The following is a 14,487-nucleotide window of genomic DNA, read 5'->3' as shown; positions in this document are numbered from 1 at the left end:
GTTTGAGGTGGCAATCTATATTTGGTTGTTAAAACAGAAATTGTGTTATATAATGGCTAGATCTATAATGTTTTTTCTGATTGCCTCACAAGATGCAACCGAATCTCTCAAAGAAAAGAATAATTCATGTGATTTATGTCATGGAAATAAATATTAAAATAAATTCAGACTACATTTTTCATTTATGCTCCACAGAGTTTTGTTTTGTTCTCAGAAATGTATGAAAAATCTTTGCTGTTTTCGTCTGTTTGCCTGAAACTGTATTTTACTCATAGATTGAAGTATTGAAGCCATGGGAATAAAGGTTCAGCGTCCTCGATGTTTTTTTGACATTGCCATTAATAATCAACCTGGTAAGGAAATTAATGTCCCTATTTAACATTTATATATAAGCACTTAATATTTTAAGTTAGCAAAGAAATTTAAACCAACTACCTTCTTTTTCAGCTGGAAGAGTTGTCTTTGAATTATTTTCTGATGTGTGCCCCAAAACATGCGAGAACTTTCGTTGTCTTTGTACAGGTTTGTTGACATTTTCACTTGCCCTAATAGTAGTCCCATTTGACTTCAGTTTGCTTTGATTGTTTATTTAACATGTTTTAGATTTTTTCATGCATGTTATTTCCTTCTCAGCATGCTTACTATGCAACATTTACTAGACATGAAAGTAATTCTTATACATATTAATTGTAATGGGATTGTATCTGAGATTGATTTCTACACTCAGTAGAAAAGCATGGGTGCTTTTTAAATGAATTTTTAAAAAAATTCCTGAGGGAAGTTAAAATTATGTAGTTTAAAGAAGTCTGTATAGGTCAAGAGAGGTGTATTTTACTGGGCAAAAGCTTTCATCATTAATTTTATTTTAACTTTTAAATATTTTTTTAATTTATTTTATTTAAATTTTTCTTCTAGTTTTATTGATGTAATTGACATATACTGCTGTATAAGTTTAAGGTGTACAGCATAATGATTTGATTTACTTGCATCATAAAGTGATTATCACAAAAAGTTTAGTGAACATCCATAATCTCATATAGATACAAAATTAAAGAAGTAGGGAAAAATTTTTTTCTTGTGATTTCATCATTAATTTTGCTTTAATACTACTTCCTTAATTTCTTTTCTACTTAACAGCCTACTAATTTTTCTTCTCTGTAGGTGAAAAGGGGACAGGGAAATCAACTCAGAAGCCATTACATTATAAAAGTTGTCTCTTTCACAGAGTTGTCAAAGATTTTATGGTTCAAGGTGGTGACTTCAGTGAAGGTAAGACTTTGATTCCCACAAAGAAAATCATATATTTATATTCTTTGTTAAATACATGGATCTCAAAGTTAGACAAGTCTCTAGAAGTACTAGTCCAGTTTTCTTCTCAGCCCACTTAATCTTTGGTCAAACAGTTAGAAGTACTGGGAATTCCCTGGTGGTCCAGTGGTTGGGACACGGAGCTTTCACTGCCGATGGCCTGGGTTCAGTCCCTGGTTGGGGAACTGAGATCCTGCAAGCTGCCTGGCGTGGCCAAAAAAAAAAAAAAAAAAAAAAAATAGAAGTACTCATAGAAATAGATAAAAAGGAGGAAGCACACAGGAAAAAATTTCATCTTTGATACATGACTTAATTTCAGAAATTTGCTTCTGGGTAAAAACCAAAACACTATTTATCTCTTAGTAGCCTATCAGTGTTCATGTTGATTTTTGTCACAGCAAGTAATTCTTTACTACAGTATGGTTTTTACCTCTATTCTCTTATCGTAAAAACATTGAAACTGTGTTTTTAAAGACACTTTGAGAAGCTACTAGTAATTTCTGTTAAAAGACCTACATAATCATTAGAATCTGAACATTCTTTCTTCCACAGATCTTAATAAGCTTTGTTACACTCATACTGTTGTATCATAGAGGAGAGAAAGTAATTTGGGATCTTGTCAGTATTGACTTTAAGTTAAAGTCTTATAATTTGCTGTGAACGTTTGCGTATTGTTGATTCAAAATCATTCAAGTAGCTACTTTGTAAGAAGCATTGTGTTTAGGTAGCACCTTTGAGAAGATTACTGACTTATCAGTTCTAAGAGTCCGTGTTTTTTCATTCTTAGGAAATGGACGAGGAGGGGAATCCATTTATGGAGGATTTTTTGAAGGTAAAAATGTTTATGTTTAAATTGTTTTTAATGTTTTCTAGTATTTTATTCATTTGATTTTTCTCTATTGAATCAATAAGATTATTGATATACTAATATCCAACTACCTTCAACTAAACGAGTTAATTTTCTTGTGAAAAATTTTATGTGATAGACTTCTTATAAAGGTAGGATTTTTTTGTGATTGGTACATTCGTACATTATATTACTTGAAGGGTTTCAGTGATCTGTAGTAAACTTTTAGAATTGTAGTGCTAGAATAGGAACTTCCATAGCTTGATCTTAATCTTTATTAAAAGAGATTCAGCTATATTTCTTAGTGACAATATCAACATTTTTGTGCATCCATTTTTCTATGAAGATTTTTTTTTAATCTTTGATATTCTGAATTTGGCTGTAATGTTTTTCCCAAATTTAAGTTTTCTGTCTGGAATTTTTTATTAATGTGAAGATCATTTGAAAGACTATAAACATGTGATTGTGGAATTAATATCATATTTCACATCTTTCTCTTTTGGGAGTCAGTGAAATTTTGTTTCACGTTCCACCTGCTTTTTTCCAATTCTAATCCAAGATTCGAAGGCAATCTGCTCTTTCTACCATGGCAGAGATTAAGTTTAATGAGTGCCTCTCTGTGCTAAGAATAGTATTGAAAGGGGGTTGATAAAGTATTTGGATTTCATAGCAAGGGATTGAAAATTAGAAATATTTTAATCTGAAAAGATGGGGGAGGAAATTGGTTAATATTGGATTTCTCTTCTTTTAACCTTTTATCTAAATTTTGTCTGACACTAAAGAGCACATGATATGAACACAAGATATGAAGAGGAATGAAAATGAATTTTGGGGGGGAGTTATTCCTATAACTGAAAACTTTGCTTCTCTATAGATGAGAGTTTTGCTGTTAAACACAACAAAGAATTTCTCTTGTCAATGGCCAACAGAGGGAAGGATACAAATGGCTCACAGTTCTTCATGTAAGAATTTATGATCTGATGATTTAAAATACCACTTTTTTGATGTGTCGTTACTCTGTGTGCCTGCTACTGATCACTAGTAAATAGGAGAGGGACGTATGAGGGAGAGGATTTTTGAAGGAGGAAGAACAAAGAATTGTTGAAAGGGGAGTTGAACTGTACTGCTAAAGTTTTCAAAAGATGAAGACTTTTGTCAGGAGGACTCAGGAGCCAGCTTAAAGGGGTGGCATTCCCCCTGGCCAAATTAGGACAAGTTGAGCATTGATTATTTTGAAAATAAATAATGATGGTATCATATTATCAAATAAAATGGAAATCCAGGAGTCCATTCAGATATAAATAATAAATGAATAAATAACAAGGGAGAAAGAAAAACTGTTCCTTAGTAGAATGCAACTAATAAATGTAAAAGGAATTATAGTGTTAGAAATGTCCTGTTTTGCAGTCAGGACATTAGAGTTAGAAATGACTGTTTTGCAGTCAGTACATTAGAGTTAGAAATGACTGTTTTGCAGTCATCTCAGTAACGTTGATTCAGGAAAGAATTACCTATGGATGATAAATTTATACGGTAAGTTTAACAAGGAACAGGATGTTTGCATTGAGTATCTCTTCATAAATTACTTAATTATAAAGAGTAAAATACAGTTGTTCCTCATTATTCAAAGATTCTGTATTTGTGAATTTGCCTACTCACTAAATTTATTTGTAACCCAAAGTCAATAGTGCTAATGTTTTCCAATTCTGACTACAAAAAAATTGTTACCAGGGCTCTTGTCAGCAATTCATACTTTTTATCATGTCCCATGGGTAAAGATTTGCTCTCCTCTTCAATAACTGTAAACTCTTTTGGTCTCAGAAGAACTTAATCTGTAAGCACCATGTGGATTATTCTTGTGTTTTCTATTCCACATTTGTAACTCCCTTCTTCAGCAGTGAGAAATCTCCCTCCGAGTGTGTTCAAAATTTCTACTCACTTGTTGAATCCTATATTTAAAAATTGCCATCTTCTACCACTGTGAAGAGTAACCTACTAACTAGAGTTCACTATTTATTTATAGCAATTTTTGTTTTTACAGTGAGGGTATGTAGTTAAATTATCATGTTTAAAAATGACTTGGGTTAGTACTTTTTAGTGTAAATTTTGTGTGGTTTTGTGACTCAAAATATGTTAAATTCATTTCTGATTATATTTCATTTGTTCTCCCTCTCAGGTTCATTTATTTCTTGCCTTTTTTTTTTAAGCTTTTAAAACATTAACATGATTCCAAGAGTCAAAGCAAAGAGAATACTTCTGAAGTATCACTCCCACCTAACTCTTCACTCCATTCCCGCATTTTTTTGCCTTTTTTTTTTCCACCACCTATCCATATTAGTAACCAACCTCATTAGTTTCCGGTTTATTTTTCTTTATATCTTTTTACAAACATAAGCACAGATATATATTTTTTTCTTATTTCCCCTTTTTTCTTACACAATAGATAGCATACTGTATATGTTTTTTTCTTTTCACTTAATGATAGAACCTAGAAATCACTCCATATCAGTTCATAGAGGTCTTTCTCACTTTTTTTTTCCCACAGATGCACAGTAGTCTGTTGTATGTATACACTGCAGTTTATTCAGCCAATTGCCTATATACAGGTGTTTCTGATTTTTTAAATGAAAACAACTTATATCACATTTGTTGTGGGAAAATTAGAACACACAGATTAAAAGAAGAAAAACAATCCCATCCCCAGAGCATCTTTACATGCAATAAAAATACAGGTAGATAGTTGCATATAGTCTGTAATCAACTTTTGGATGTAATATAAATTTCTTTATACATCACTAAATATGAATTAACATGTTAATCCATTGTTTGAATGTACGGTGGTTTTATTTATTTAATCTTAGTTTTGAACATTTGGTTTGCTTCTTGTTTTCAGACTGCTACAGTGAACATTGTTGTACCTATTGTTTGACGCATTTTTTAATTCTTTTATGTTAGTTGCTAGAAGTTTACTTAGTGAAATGTTTGCACATTTTTAAGGCTATCCATATATATTGCTACATTGACTTCCAAAAGGAAGTGTGTAGTTTACTCTAGAGCAACAGTATGTAAGTGCCAGTTTCACCAGATCCTCAGCAACACTGAGCGTTATCATTTATTTTCACTTTTTAAAATAAAATCCCTCCTGTGCTAACCAAAACCCGTATGTTAAATTCATATAACCCTTCATGTATATTCTCAGACTCTTCCAATTTTTGGTTTCTCCTGACCTCTTTCCACTTTTAGATAACTATTCTTTACTACTTCTGTGTTCTGTTGTTTTTTAAAGGAAACAACTTCAGTTTTTAATCTTTTTAAAAATGTTTTATTTTATTGTTTTATATTAATTGTATAATATAAAATTTGCCTTTTTAACCATTTGTTAACTGCATAACTCACTGGTATTAATTATATTCACAGTGCTCTGCAACTACCACCACTATTTCCAAAACTATTTCATCATTCCAGAGAGTAGCCATTTTCCCTTCCCCTCAGCCCCTGGTAACCTTTATTCTACTTTCTGTCTCTATGAATTTGCCTATTCTATATATGTAAGTGGAATCATACAATATTTGTCCTTTTGTGTCTAACTTATTTCACTTAGCGTGTTTTCAAGGTTCATCCATGTTTTATAGCATGTATCAGAACTTCATTCCTTTTTATGATTGAATATCATTCCATTATATATACATACCACATTTTGTTTATCCATATTCATTTTTTAGTGGGCATTTGGGTTGTTTTCACTTTTTGGCTATTGTGAATAATGCTGCAGTGAACATTGGCATATATGTTTGTTTCCCTGTTTTCAGTTCTTTTGGATAGATACCTAGGAATAGAATTTCTGGATCATATGGTAGTTCTATGGTTAGCTCTTTGAGGAACCACCAAACTGTTTTCCACAATGGCTACATCATTTCACATTCCCACCAGCATTATACAAAGAGTCCTAGTTTTTCCATTCTCATCAACACTTTTTCAGCAATCTGAGAGTGACCATGAAAGCAATGCAAGTATTGGTTTAGGGGTTACAAATAAATTCTAGTGAGCAAGCCAGTGGACAAATACGTAATCTGTAAAGCGAGGATTGACTGTATCTTGATGCAAATTATATACGCTAAATGTAACACAAATACATATATAGTGTACACCTAGGTTTTTACATTTCTAGGTGGTTTTAGCAAGTTCAGGTGATCATAGCTGTTACAGTGAGAAAACAATAACCGGTTATTAGTTTTTAAAATAAGGTGAACTTTTAAAAATACATGTATGTGTTAGAATTTTTTTTGCTGTGTGTGTTTTAATCAAAAGTTAGCTTAAATTGTGTTCCTTCTTCCAAATTTCTAATGCCTTTTTTGATAAGATTTTTAAAATAACAAATCTTGTACAATGCCCATATTCAGTCTGTTGTACAGTGTGTCTTCGTAGCTACTCAGATAGCAGCTTTCTTAGCTACAAAGCTTTCAGGTTGATGTGGAGAAAAGGATTTTTAAAAATTAACTTTTTGCTAATTTTAGGTTTTGTCCAAATTGTAATGCAGATATCTTTCTTCAGTGTGAAGTTTACTTTATGTTAGGGATAACAAACTCAAATACCCATAGGTCTTAGGCAAGTAATATAAGGGAGTAAAGGCTGCTGGGACAAGAAACTTAATGATTAATCTCTGTATTAGAGAAGGCAGGGATACTCAGCCTGACCAATTATTGCCACATGCCAGGTGCCATGTCTTTTCATGTTTTCAAAAAGGTCTGGAATCTGGATTTTTATATAGAAGTATCCACATTTTTAAGTCTTGGCAGCTAATTTAAAAATTTGTAAACACTACATGGACCATTTCTGTTCTGGTCCAACAGAACACGTATGAGGACATCAGAATATGACCTGGGCTTTAACTGTTGAAAATGTTAAGATTGAAAAACACTGCTGTTAAACCCATAAACTGGTGAAATGGTTTGATAAATTATGGTATGCCCAGACAGTAGAACACTGTACAACTGTGGATATTCAATAAGAACCCAGTTACATGCAAGAAACATGGATGGATAGAAATAACACCAAAATGTCAACTTTGATTTCATGTAAGTTTTCAACAGCCTATAGGTATTTCAAAACAAGTTTTTGAAAATGCATTGTCGAAAGCATCTTGCATTCGATTCTATTTAAAATTCAGGTAAATAAGATTCTATTATGTTAAGATAGCATATATATGATTTCTTTGTTTGCTACTTTGTTTCCAATGCAGTTATTTTCTTTTCCTTTTTAGAGATGCTAACTTTGTTTTTCTCTGACTTTGTTTTTATTCTTCTATCTGATGACTTCCAAAAGAACAACAAAACCAACTCCTCATTTAGATGGGTAAAGATTATTTTAATTTATTTTACAACCTACTTTAAATTAATATTAAAATAAGAAGCTTTTATTTAGTCATCTTTACTTGACTCTTTAGGCATCATGTTGTTTTTGGGCAAGTGATTTCTGGTCAAGAAGTTGTGAGAGAGATAGAAAACCAGAAAACAGATGCAGCTAGCAAACCATTTGCTGAGGTGCGGATACTCAGTTGTGGAGAGCTAATTCCCAAATCTAAAGGTAAAAACAAGTATATATTTCTCTTTTTTAAAATCTGTTTGTTTATTTATTTATTTGGCTGTGTTGCATCTTCGTTGCTGCGTGCGGGCTTTCTCTAGTTGCGGCTAGCAGGGGCTACTCTTCGTTGGGGTGCGCGGGCTTCTCATTGTGGTGGCTCCTCTTGTTGCGGAGCACGGGCTCTAGGCGCACGGGCTTCAGTAGTTGTGGCTCGCGGGCTGTAGAGCGCAGGCTCAGTAGTTGTGGTGCACAGGCTTAGTTGCTCTGCGGCATGCGGGATCTTCCCGGACCAGGGCTCGAATCCGTGTCTCCTGCATTGGCAGGCAGGTTCTTAAGCACTGTGCCACCAGGGAAGTCCCTAAAAGCAAGTATATATTTCTGATAACTCTTACGCACACAAAACAAACACACTCTAATTAGTTGGCACGATCTTTACGCTAAAGTGAATATAAATATGAAGTTTTTGTGTTTTTAAATGTATTTTTGTGTTTTCAAATGTGTTTTATCTTACTTCATACTTTGTTCATTTATCATGGAACTGCTTAACTTTCCTTGAATTATTTGCAGTAATTCATCCATCTGCTTCCACTTTATTTTTTGGGCTTTTTAAAAAGTGTAGTTGTCTAAATAGCATGGTAAATAAATACTATTCTAGGGAAAGAGACAGTGTGGGGAGGATGACAGTTGAAGAGATTAACATAGACTAATAAACTTTACGGGAGTAAATTATTTCCCCTTCATGCACTGCTTAGATTCAGAAGCATCTGGCATGTTTGAGATACTTCTTTTACTTAGACAAGAACACTTGAAGTTAACACGACTGGTAGTTTGATATATTACCTGAAATGGTAGAACTTGGTTTTTTAAGTAAGTATTTTAAGTCTTTATATTATATAAGAAATATGTAACTGCTATTGTTTATTACAGATATTGAGCCTGACACTCTAAAAGTAATGGGGTGAGATTACCTTCAAATCTGTGTAGAAAGCAATAAAGTATTGAATTGACCTAATCTTCCTATTAATCGTCCAGGGAATAATAAATAATCTCAGTCCTTAGTTTTTCATGGTTAACAAGAGAGTCTCTGTAATCTTTTCTGATCCTCACAAGAACTGTATAAGACCAATATTATTTTCCTCATTTTACAGATACAGTCAAGGAGATTAGTATTTACCACATCAGGGAACTAGACCTCAAGCCCAAGTTTGCTGGCTCCAGATCTAGAGCTTTTTCTGTTACATGTTGCTAACTCATTAAAGTCTTTAATATTCCTTTCAGAATTGCCCTAAGTAGAACATTCTGTTCTCAAATTTTAGGTATACTGATGTGCTCTGTAATATGCACGTTTTATTTTGCTTTTCTTTAGTTCCCCAGTCAGGGATTGAACCAGGGCCCGCAGCAGGGAAAGTGCCGAGTCCTAACCACTGGACCTCCAGGGAATTCCCTGGAGAAGGCTTATTTTTAATTTTCTTTCTCTGCATTCCACTTTGATTCTAATGATTTCACTTTCTTCTCTGTTATGTCAAATATATACCTTGTAAACCATCACAGGAATATTGCTGCAGCTCATACTGGGACTGTTTAATTAACTTCTTGTGTTCAAGAGTCTGGCTATCTATCCTTATTTACAAACAGCAGTTATAATGTATGCCTTGTGTTCGTGATGATTCAGAAAGAATGAAGTGTCGTTGAGTATCTTACCTTTTTTTGAAAAAATAGAAACTAAAAAGCAATCTATATTAATCTTTGCATATTTTAGACCCTGAATCTTCTGCTATTTAATTCTTCAAAGTGTTGTCAGTACAATTGGAATATTTTGGTTTAAGGCATTATTTCTTCCCACATCATCTAGAAAGTATTCATCTTTTATTCTGTACTTAACTGTTTTTTGGCTTTTTTCTTGTGTTTTGTAGTCTTTCAGGATCTTGTGTTAGGATCTATTCTCTGCTTATAAAAGTTAAGGATGCTGTGTGGTTTACGTATTTAGAAGAGATAATTAAAAAGCTTACATCTTAAACCATAAATGTTATCATAGTCTCTAATAAATTTGGTGTAAAGATTCTTTTGGTACTAAATAGTCAGTTTTTGAATATTTGCTGAAAGGATGAGAAGGTGAATGAATGTCACTCTTTGTATATTATTATGTTTTTATAATATATTTTCACCTGAAGCAACAAATGCTAATTTTGCCCATGCCATTGTGGCCAGGAACTTGTGCTGAAAGTTGATGTCGTGTTCTAGTGTGTGTTCCTCAGACTCATGCTAAGGAAGTATATCTTGCCCTTATCAGTTTCATCAGTTGGGGAAGATTTGGCCCTTTGTTACTGTCTGTGCTGGAGTTACTGAAAGGCCAGATTTGTTCTGAGTCGTACCTTCCATGCCTGCTCTGTTCTGGATTACACTGTGGAAAGAGGAAAAGATCTTTATGTTTGAGGTCACACAGTTTGGCACCTGTTACTCTACAGTCCTTCAATTACCATTCAGAACATTGGTCAGAATGGATTTTGTCAAGCATCAATAAAATTTTTTTTTAGGCAGAGCTGTGTCTTCCTTCCAGTTTATAAGTTTGATGGCCATCTTACAATCTTAAATTGGACATAGTCAAAAAGCTTTGTGTAACACAGCGGTGTTCATCATCATCATCATATTTAAAACCTTGCTTGAGACATACACACCCCACTTTAAAAAGAAATAAATACCGAATCTTTTTTTTTTCTTTTTCTAACTTCCTGAAAGAAAACAAAAAGACTTCTGAAGAAATCTGATTGTCTGGGCCCACCTGTAAGTGGTCTTGGTGAGTCTGGGCAATCATCCTGGGCCTTCCCTTTGCTGTTGTGAGATTGGAAATTCTACTTTTTGTGGCTATTTGAATGTGCCTGAGAAGGTTCAGAGTCAAGGGGAAGATCCTTCCAACAGATGCAGAGGAGGAACACAGGAGGCTAATCAAAACTGCATCCCAGTAGAGGCTCAAGGGGCAAAGTGTAGGACAGAACACAGACCACTACCCTGATGAAGGTACTTCCTGGCTTTTCAAGAGTTACCATGATCTCAGATCATGCTGTTCTCTTCAGAGTTCCCTGCAGTTGTTAAAGAGAGGTCTGTCCACCTTTGCCATGCAGCATGAGTTGGGGCTGATGATATATTACAGAGTACATAGAAACACAAGTGCTGAGTTATGGCAGCATGGCGATAAATAAATAGTTATATGAGCAGAAATCTTGCATATATGTGGTAGAAAACAGATTACCTGGCAGTACAGAAAGAAGAGCACAATAGAGGAAGCAGCTGGTGAATCTTGTACTCAGGAGACAGTAGAAAAGATCAGACACTCATTTGTATGGTGACAGGATCCCATTTCAGTGTCTTTATCCTGGAATTAAGAGCCATGGTGATAGCACTTTTAATGGAGAATAGTGGGATGTTAAACTTCGAAACTGTTTAGAGGGGAGACCCAGTATTTTTGAAATGAAAAGAGGTTCATTTGAGGTATAGTTCTCTTCTCTATTTCAAACCTTATTTTGCTGATGGCCTTGAAATTTCCTTCAATTTAAAGGTTTCACGTGAAATTCATTGGTATAAAATTTATACTTCTCAAAAAACTAGTAAAGCAGCATTTTCTTACCATATGTTTTTACAAGTAAAATGTTCTGGAAGTTTGTTTTTTCACCTTAACAACATACTAGTAAAGTCAGTACCCAGTAGTATTACACCACATCCTACCTCCCCTCCCAGCAAAGGTCAGTGAACAGGGTTGGGAATTTCTTTTACACAGTGATTGATAAGCAAACTGCATAATCTAAATAATCTAAAATAAACCAACCAGAAGTGGCCCAAGAGTTAAAAAATGTTGCTCTTTTATCTTAAGGATGGTTATATGCTTATAAGTGATACTTTGAAATAGATTTTAAGTGGTTAGGCAGGAAGTAGGGTTTTTTGGAGAATGGGGTGACAACAATTGTTGTCAGATTGGGAGTTTTAAAATTTCTTCAGTTTTAAAATTTAATACATTGATTTTGTTCAAAATTTAGAAAGCATAAAAGGATAGTCAGTGAAAAGTCTTTTTCCCATTTCTGCCCATCAGTTCCCCTTCTCAAATTTTCTGTATCATTCTACATGTATGTGAATGTTGATAATATAAGATAAATTCCTAGAAATAGAATTAACAGATTATAGGGGTCTGCATTTGTAATGTTGGTAGGCACTGCCACTAGAATATAAGAAAGTTAATTTCCCTGTGCCCTTTGCAGAGCCACATAATATCAAACTCTTTAATCTTTGCCAGCCTAATTATAGGGTGGGTTGTTGTTGTTTGGTTTTTTTTTTTGTTTTTTTTTTTTTAATTTTATTTATTTATTTTTGGCTGTGTTGGGTCTTCGTTTCTGTGCGAGGGCTTTCTCTAGTTGCGGCAAGCGGGGGCCACTCTTCATCGCGGTGCGCGGGCCTCTCACTATCGCGGCCTCTCTTGTTGCGGAGCACAGGCTCCAGACGCGCAGGCTCAGTAGTTGTGGCTCACGGGCCCAGTTGCTCCGCGGCATGTGGGATCTTCCCAGACCAGGGCTCGAACCCGTTTACCCCTGCATTGGCAGGCAGATTCTCAACCACTGCGGCCACCAGGGAAGCCCCCTTGTTGTTGTTGTTTTTAAAGCTGGTTTAAATAAGCATTTCTCTAAGGTATTTGATGTTATCATCTCCTTAGGAGCCATTTATATTTGTTTTTATATGAGTTGATTGTTAATTGCTTTGCCTCATATTTTTACTCAACTCCAAGCCACCTTGTATTTCCTTTTGTTTGGAGAAATTAACCATTTTTTTAAGGGTAAGTCTGCTGGTAACTATCTTAGTTTTCTGAAATGTCTTTATTTCCCTTTCTTTCATGATGGGTATTTTCACTAGATGTAGAATTCTGGGTTGGCAGTTCTTTCAACACATAAAAAAGTGTTAGGCCACTTCCTTCTGGCCTCTGGTTTCAAGTGAGAAGTCTGTTGTCATTCAAATCGTTGTTCCCTGTAGGTAATGAGGGAATTTTCTGCCATTATTATTTTTAAATTTTTTTTAATTTCAGATTTTTCTCCTGGGATTCTGATAACACAAATGTTAGATCTTTTGTTTATTGTTCTACAGGTCTCTGAAGCTCTGTTCATTTTTTGTTTGTTCTTTTTACTTTCTCTGATGTTCTGGTTGGGTAATTTCTATTGGTCTGTCTCTGGTTCGCTAACAGTTTCCCTGTCATCCCCACTCTGATATTGAGCACATTTTATTTCAGTTATTGTATCATTGTATTTTTCAGTTCTAAAATTCCTTTTGATACTTTATATCTTCTTTTCTCCTGAGATTTTTTAACTTTTTTTCATTTGTTTAAAGAACATTAACAATTGCTTGTGGAAGCATTTTTAAGATGGCTTTTTAAAAATCCTTGTTAATTCCAACATGTGAGTCTTCTGGGTGTTGGCATCTTTTGATTGTTTTTTCTTACTTAAGTTGTGATTTTCCTGGTTCTTGAAATTATTAGTGATTTTTTTTTTAATTTTGTCCTGGAAATTTGGGGTATTGTACGTTATGAGACTCTGGATTCTGTTTATGTTTTCTGTTTTTAGCAGGCAGTCACCTTATATAGGTTTAGCATGTAGGTCCTGGCCTCCTTTTGTAGATTGTGGTTTCAAAGATAATTCAGTTTCCAGAGCCCTTGCAGTACTATTCTGGTTTCATTTGTATGCTACTGAAAAACTGGATGCTATTCAACACTGTAGTTTAGTTCTCAAACCTTTTGCCATATTAGTTCTGGTCAGTTTAACTTGGGGGTCTCCTCCCAGGACTTCATATATAAATTTAAAGAATCTTTTTGTCTAGCTTCCTTCTCTGAAATCTGTGCCACCTGCTGGTGCAGTGAGGGGAGCTGAAGCCCAGGCTTCCCACTTTGTCTCTACTGACATCACTTTGGCAAGGGAAGGGGAACACTGCTTGAAGGGGAGGGTACTGGAAATCCAAATTCTCTACTTTGTCTCTGCTGATAGAGCCAAGAGGGAGCTGGTGAACCTTTTTTTTTAATTTTCCCCCTTAGTATTTGCTTAGAGTAAAGCAGGTATTGGTGACAAATTTTTTGTCCTGCGAAACCATCTTTTTTCTAGTTCTCTGTCTGGAGAGAGCAGGTCTTTCTTGGGGCTTTTAAAAACCTGTGTCCATTGGCATTTCTGAGTTGCAGGCTTCTCCAGCGTGATGTCTAGGGTATATGGGAGACAGATTGAAAATCACCATGTCACCTTCAAATCCAGAGATCCCTGGCCACTCTGCCTTCTTTCTACCTTTCAGAGTCTTCTTATGTTTGTTTCTTTTTGTATTATGTCTAGGATTTCTACTTACACTTAGCAGGAGGATAGGAAGAGATGAATCTATTCCATCTTCACAATTTCTCCATTCCTTTCTTCATACTTTTAAAGTGTTGTAAAATCTTCCCTTTTATATCCAGAATCTACTCATCCTTAAATTACACCTATAAAGGAGTTTGTTCAGTGCTTACTAGCGGTTTGTAGGCACTCTACAGAGACTACTCCACGCTACTTTTTCCTGCCCCTATTTCAAATCCTAACATAGTCAGTTCTGCTATACTGCTTGTTTTGAAAACATGCATTTATTCCATTCAGTTGATACATTAGAAGATAATTTGAACGTAACATCAGTTTCACCTTTGCCTCTGCATGCTCTTGTCTACAATGAATGCTGAGTGCAGGAAACCATATGCAGTTGAACAGCTTTAC

General features: G+C 34.7%; 1 protein-coding gene across 5 annotated transcripts in view; it reads left to right on the top strand.

Moving 5' to 3' along the window:
* Positions 1–14,487, top strand: part of PPIG (peptidylprolyl isomerase G) — a 41,055-nt gene that overhangs the window by 9,074 nt on the left and 17,494 nt on the right. For 4 of the 5 annotated variants that reach the window (XM_068544941.1, XM_068544943.1, XM_068544942.1 and 1 more), the window contains exons 3-9: positions 276–353; positions 448–522; positions 1,162–1,269; positions 2,096–2,140; positions 3,030–3,117; positions 7,478–7,507; positions 7,599–7,738. In XM_068544941.1, coding sequence (XP_068401042.1) covers positions 293–353; positions 448–522; positions 1,162–1,269; positions 2,096–2,140; positions 3,030–3,117; positions 7,478–7,507; positions 7,599–7,738 — 547 coding nt within the window. In that variant the 5' untranslated portion in view covers positions 276–292. Of the gene's footprint in view, positions 1–195; positions 354–447; positions 523–1,161; positions 1,270–2,095; positions 2,141–3,029; positions 3,118–7,477; positions 7,508–7,598; positions 7,739–14,487 lie in introns of all 5 variants that reach the window. The other variant, XM_068544946.1, reaches the window with a different exon arrangement.

Source organism: Eschrichtius robustus, chromosome 5 (genome assembly GCF_028021215.1).
Source record: "Eschrichtius robustus isolate mEscRob2 chromosome 5, mEscRob2.pri, whole genome shotgun sequence".
Classification (NCBI taxonomy): Eukaryota; Metazoa; Chordata; class Mammalia; order Artiodactyla; family Eschrichtiidae; genus Eschrichtius; species Eschrichtius robustus.
This window is presented reverse-complemented; position numbering and strand designations above follow the sequence as displayed.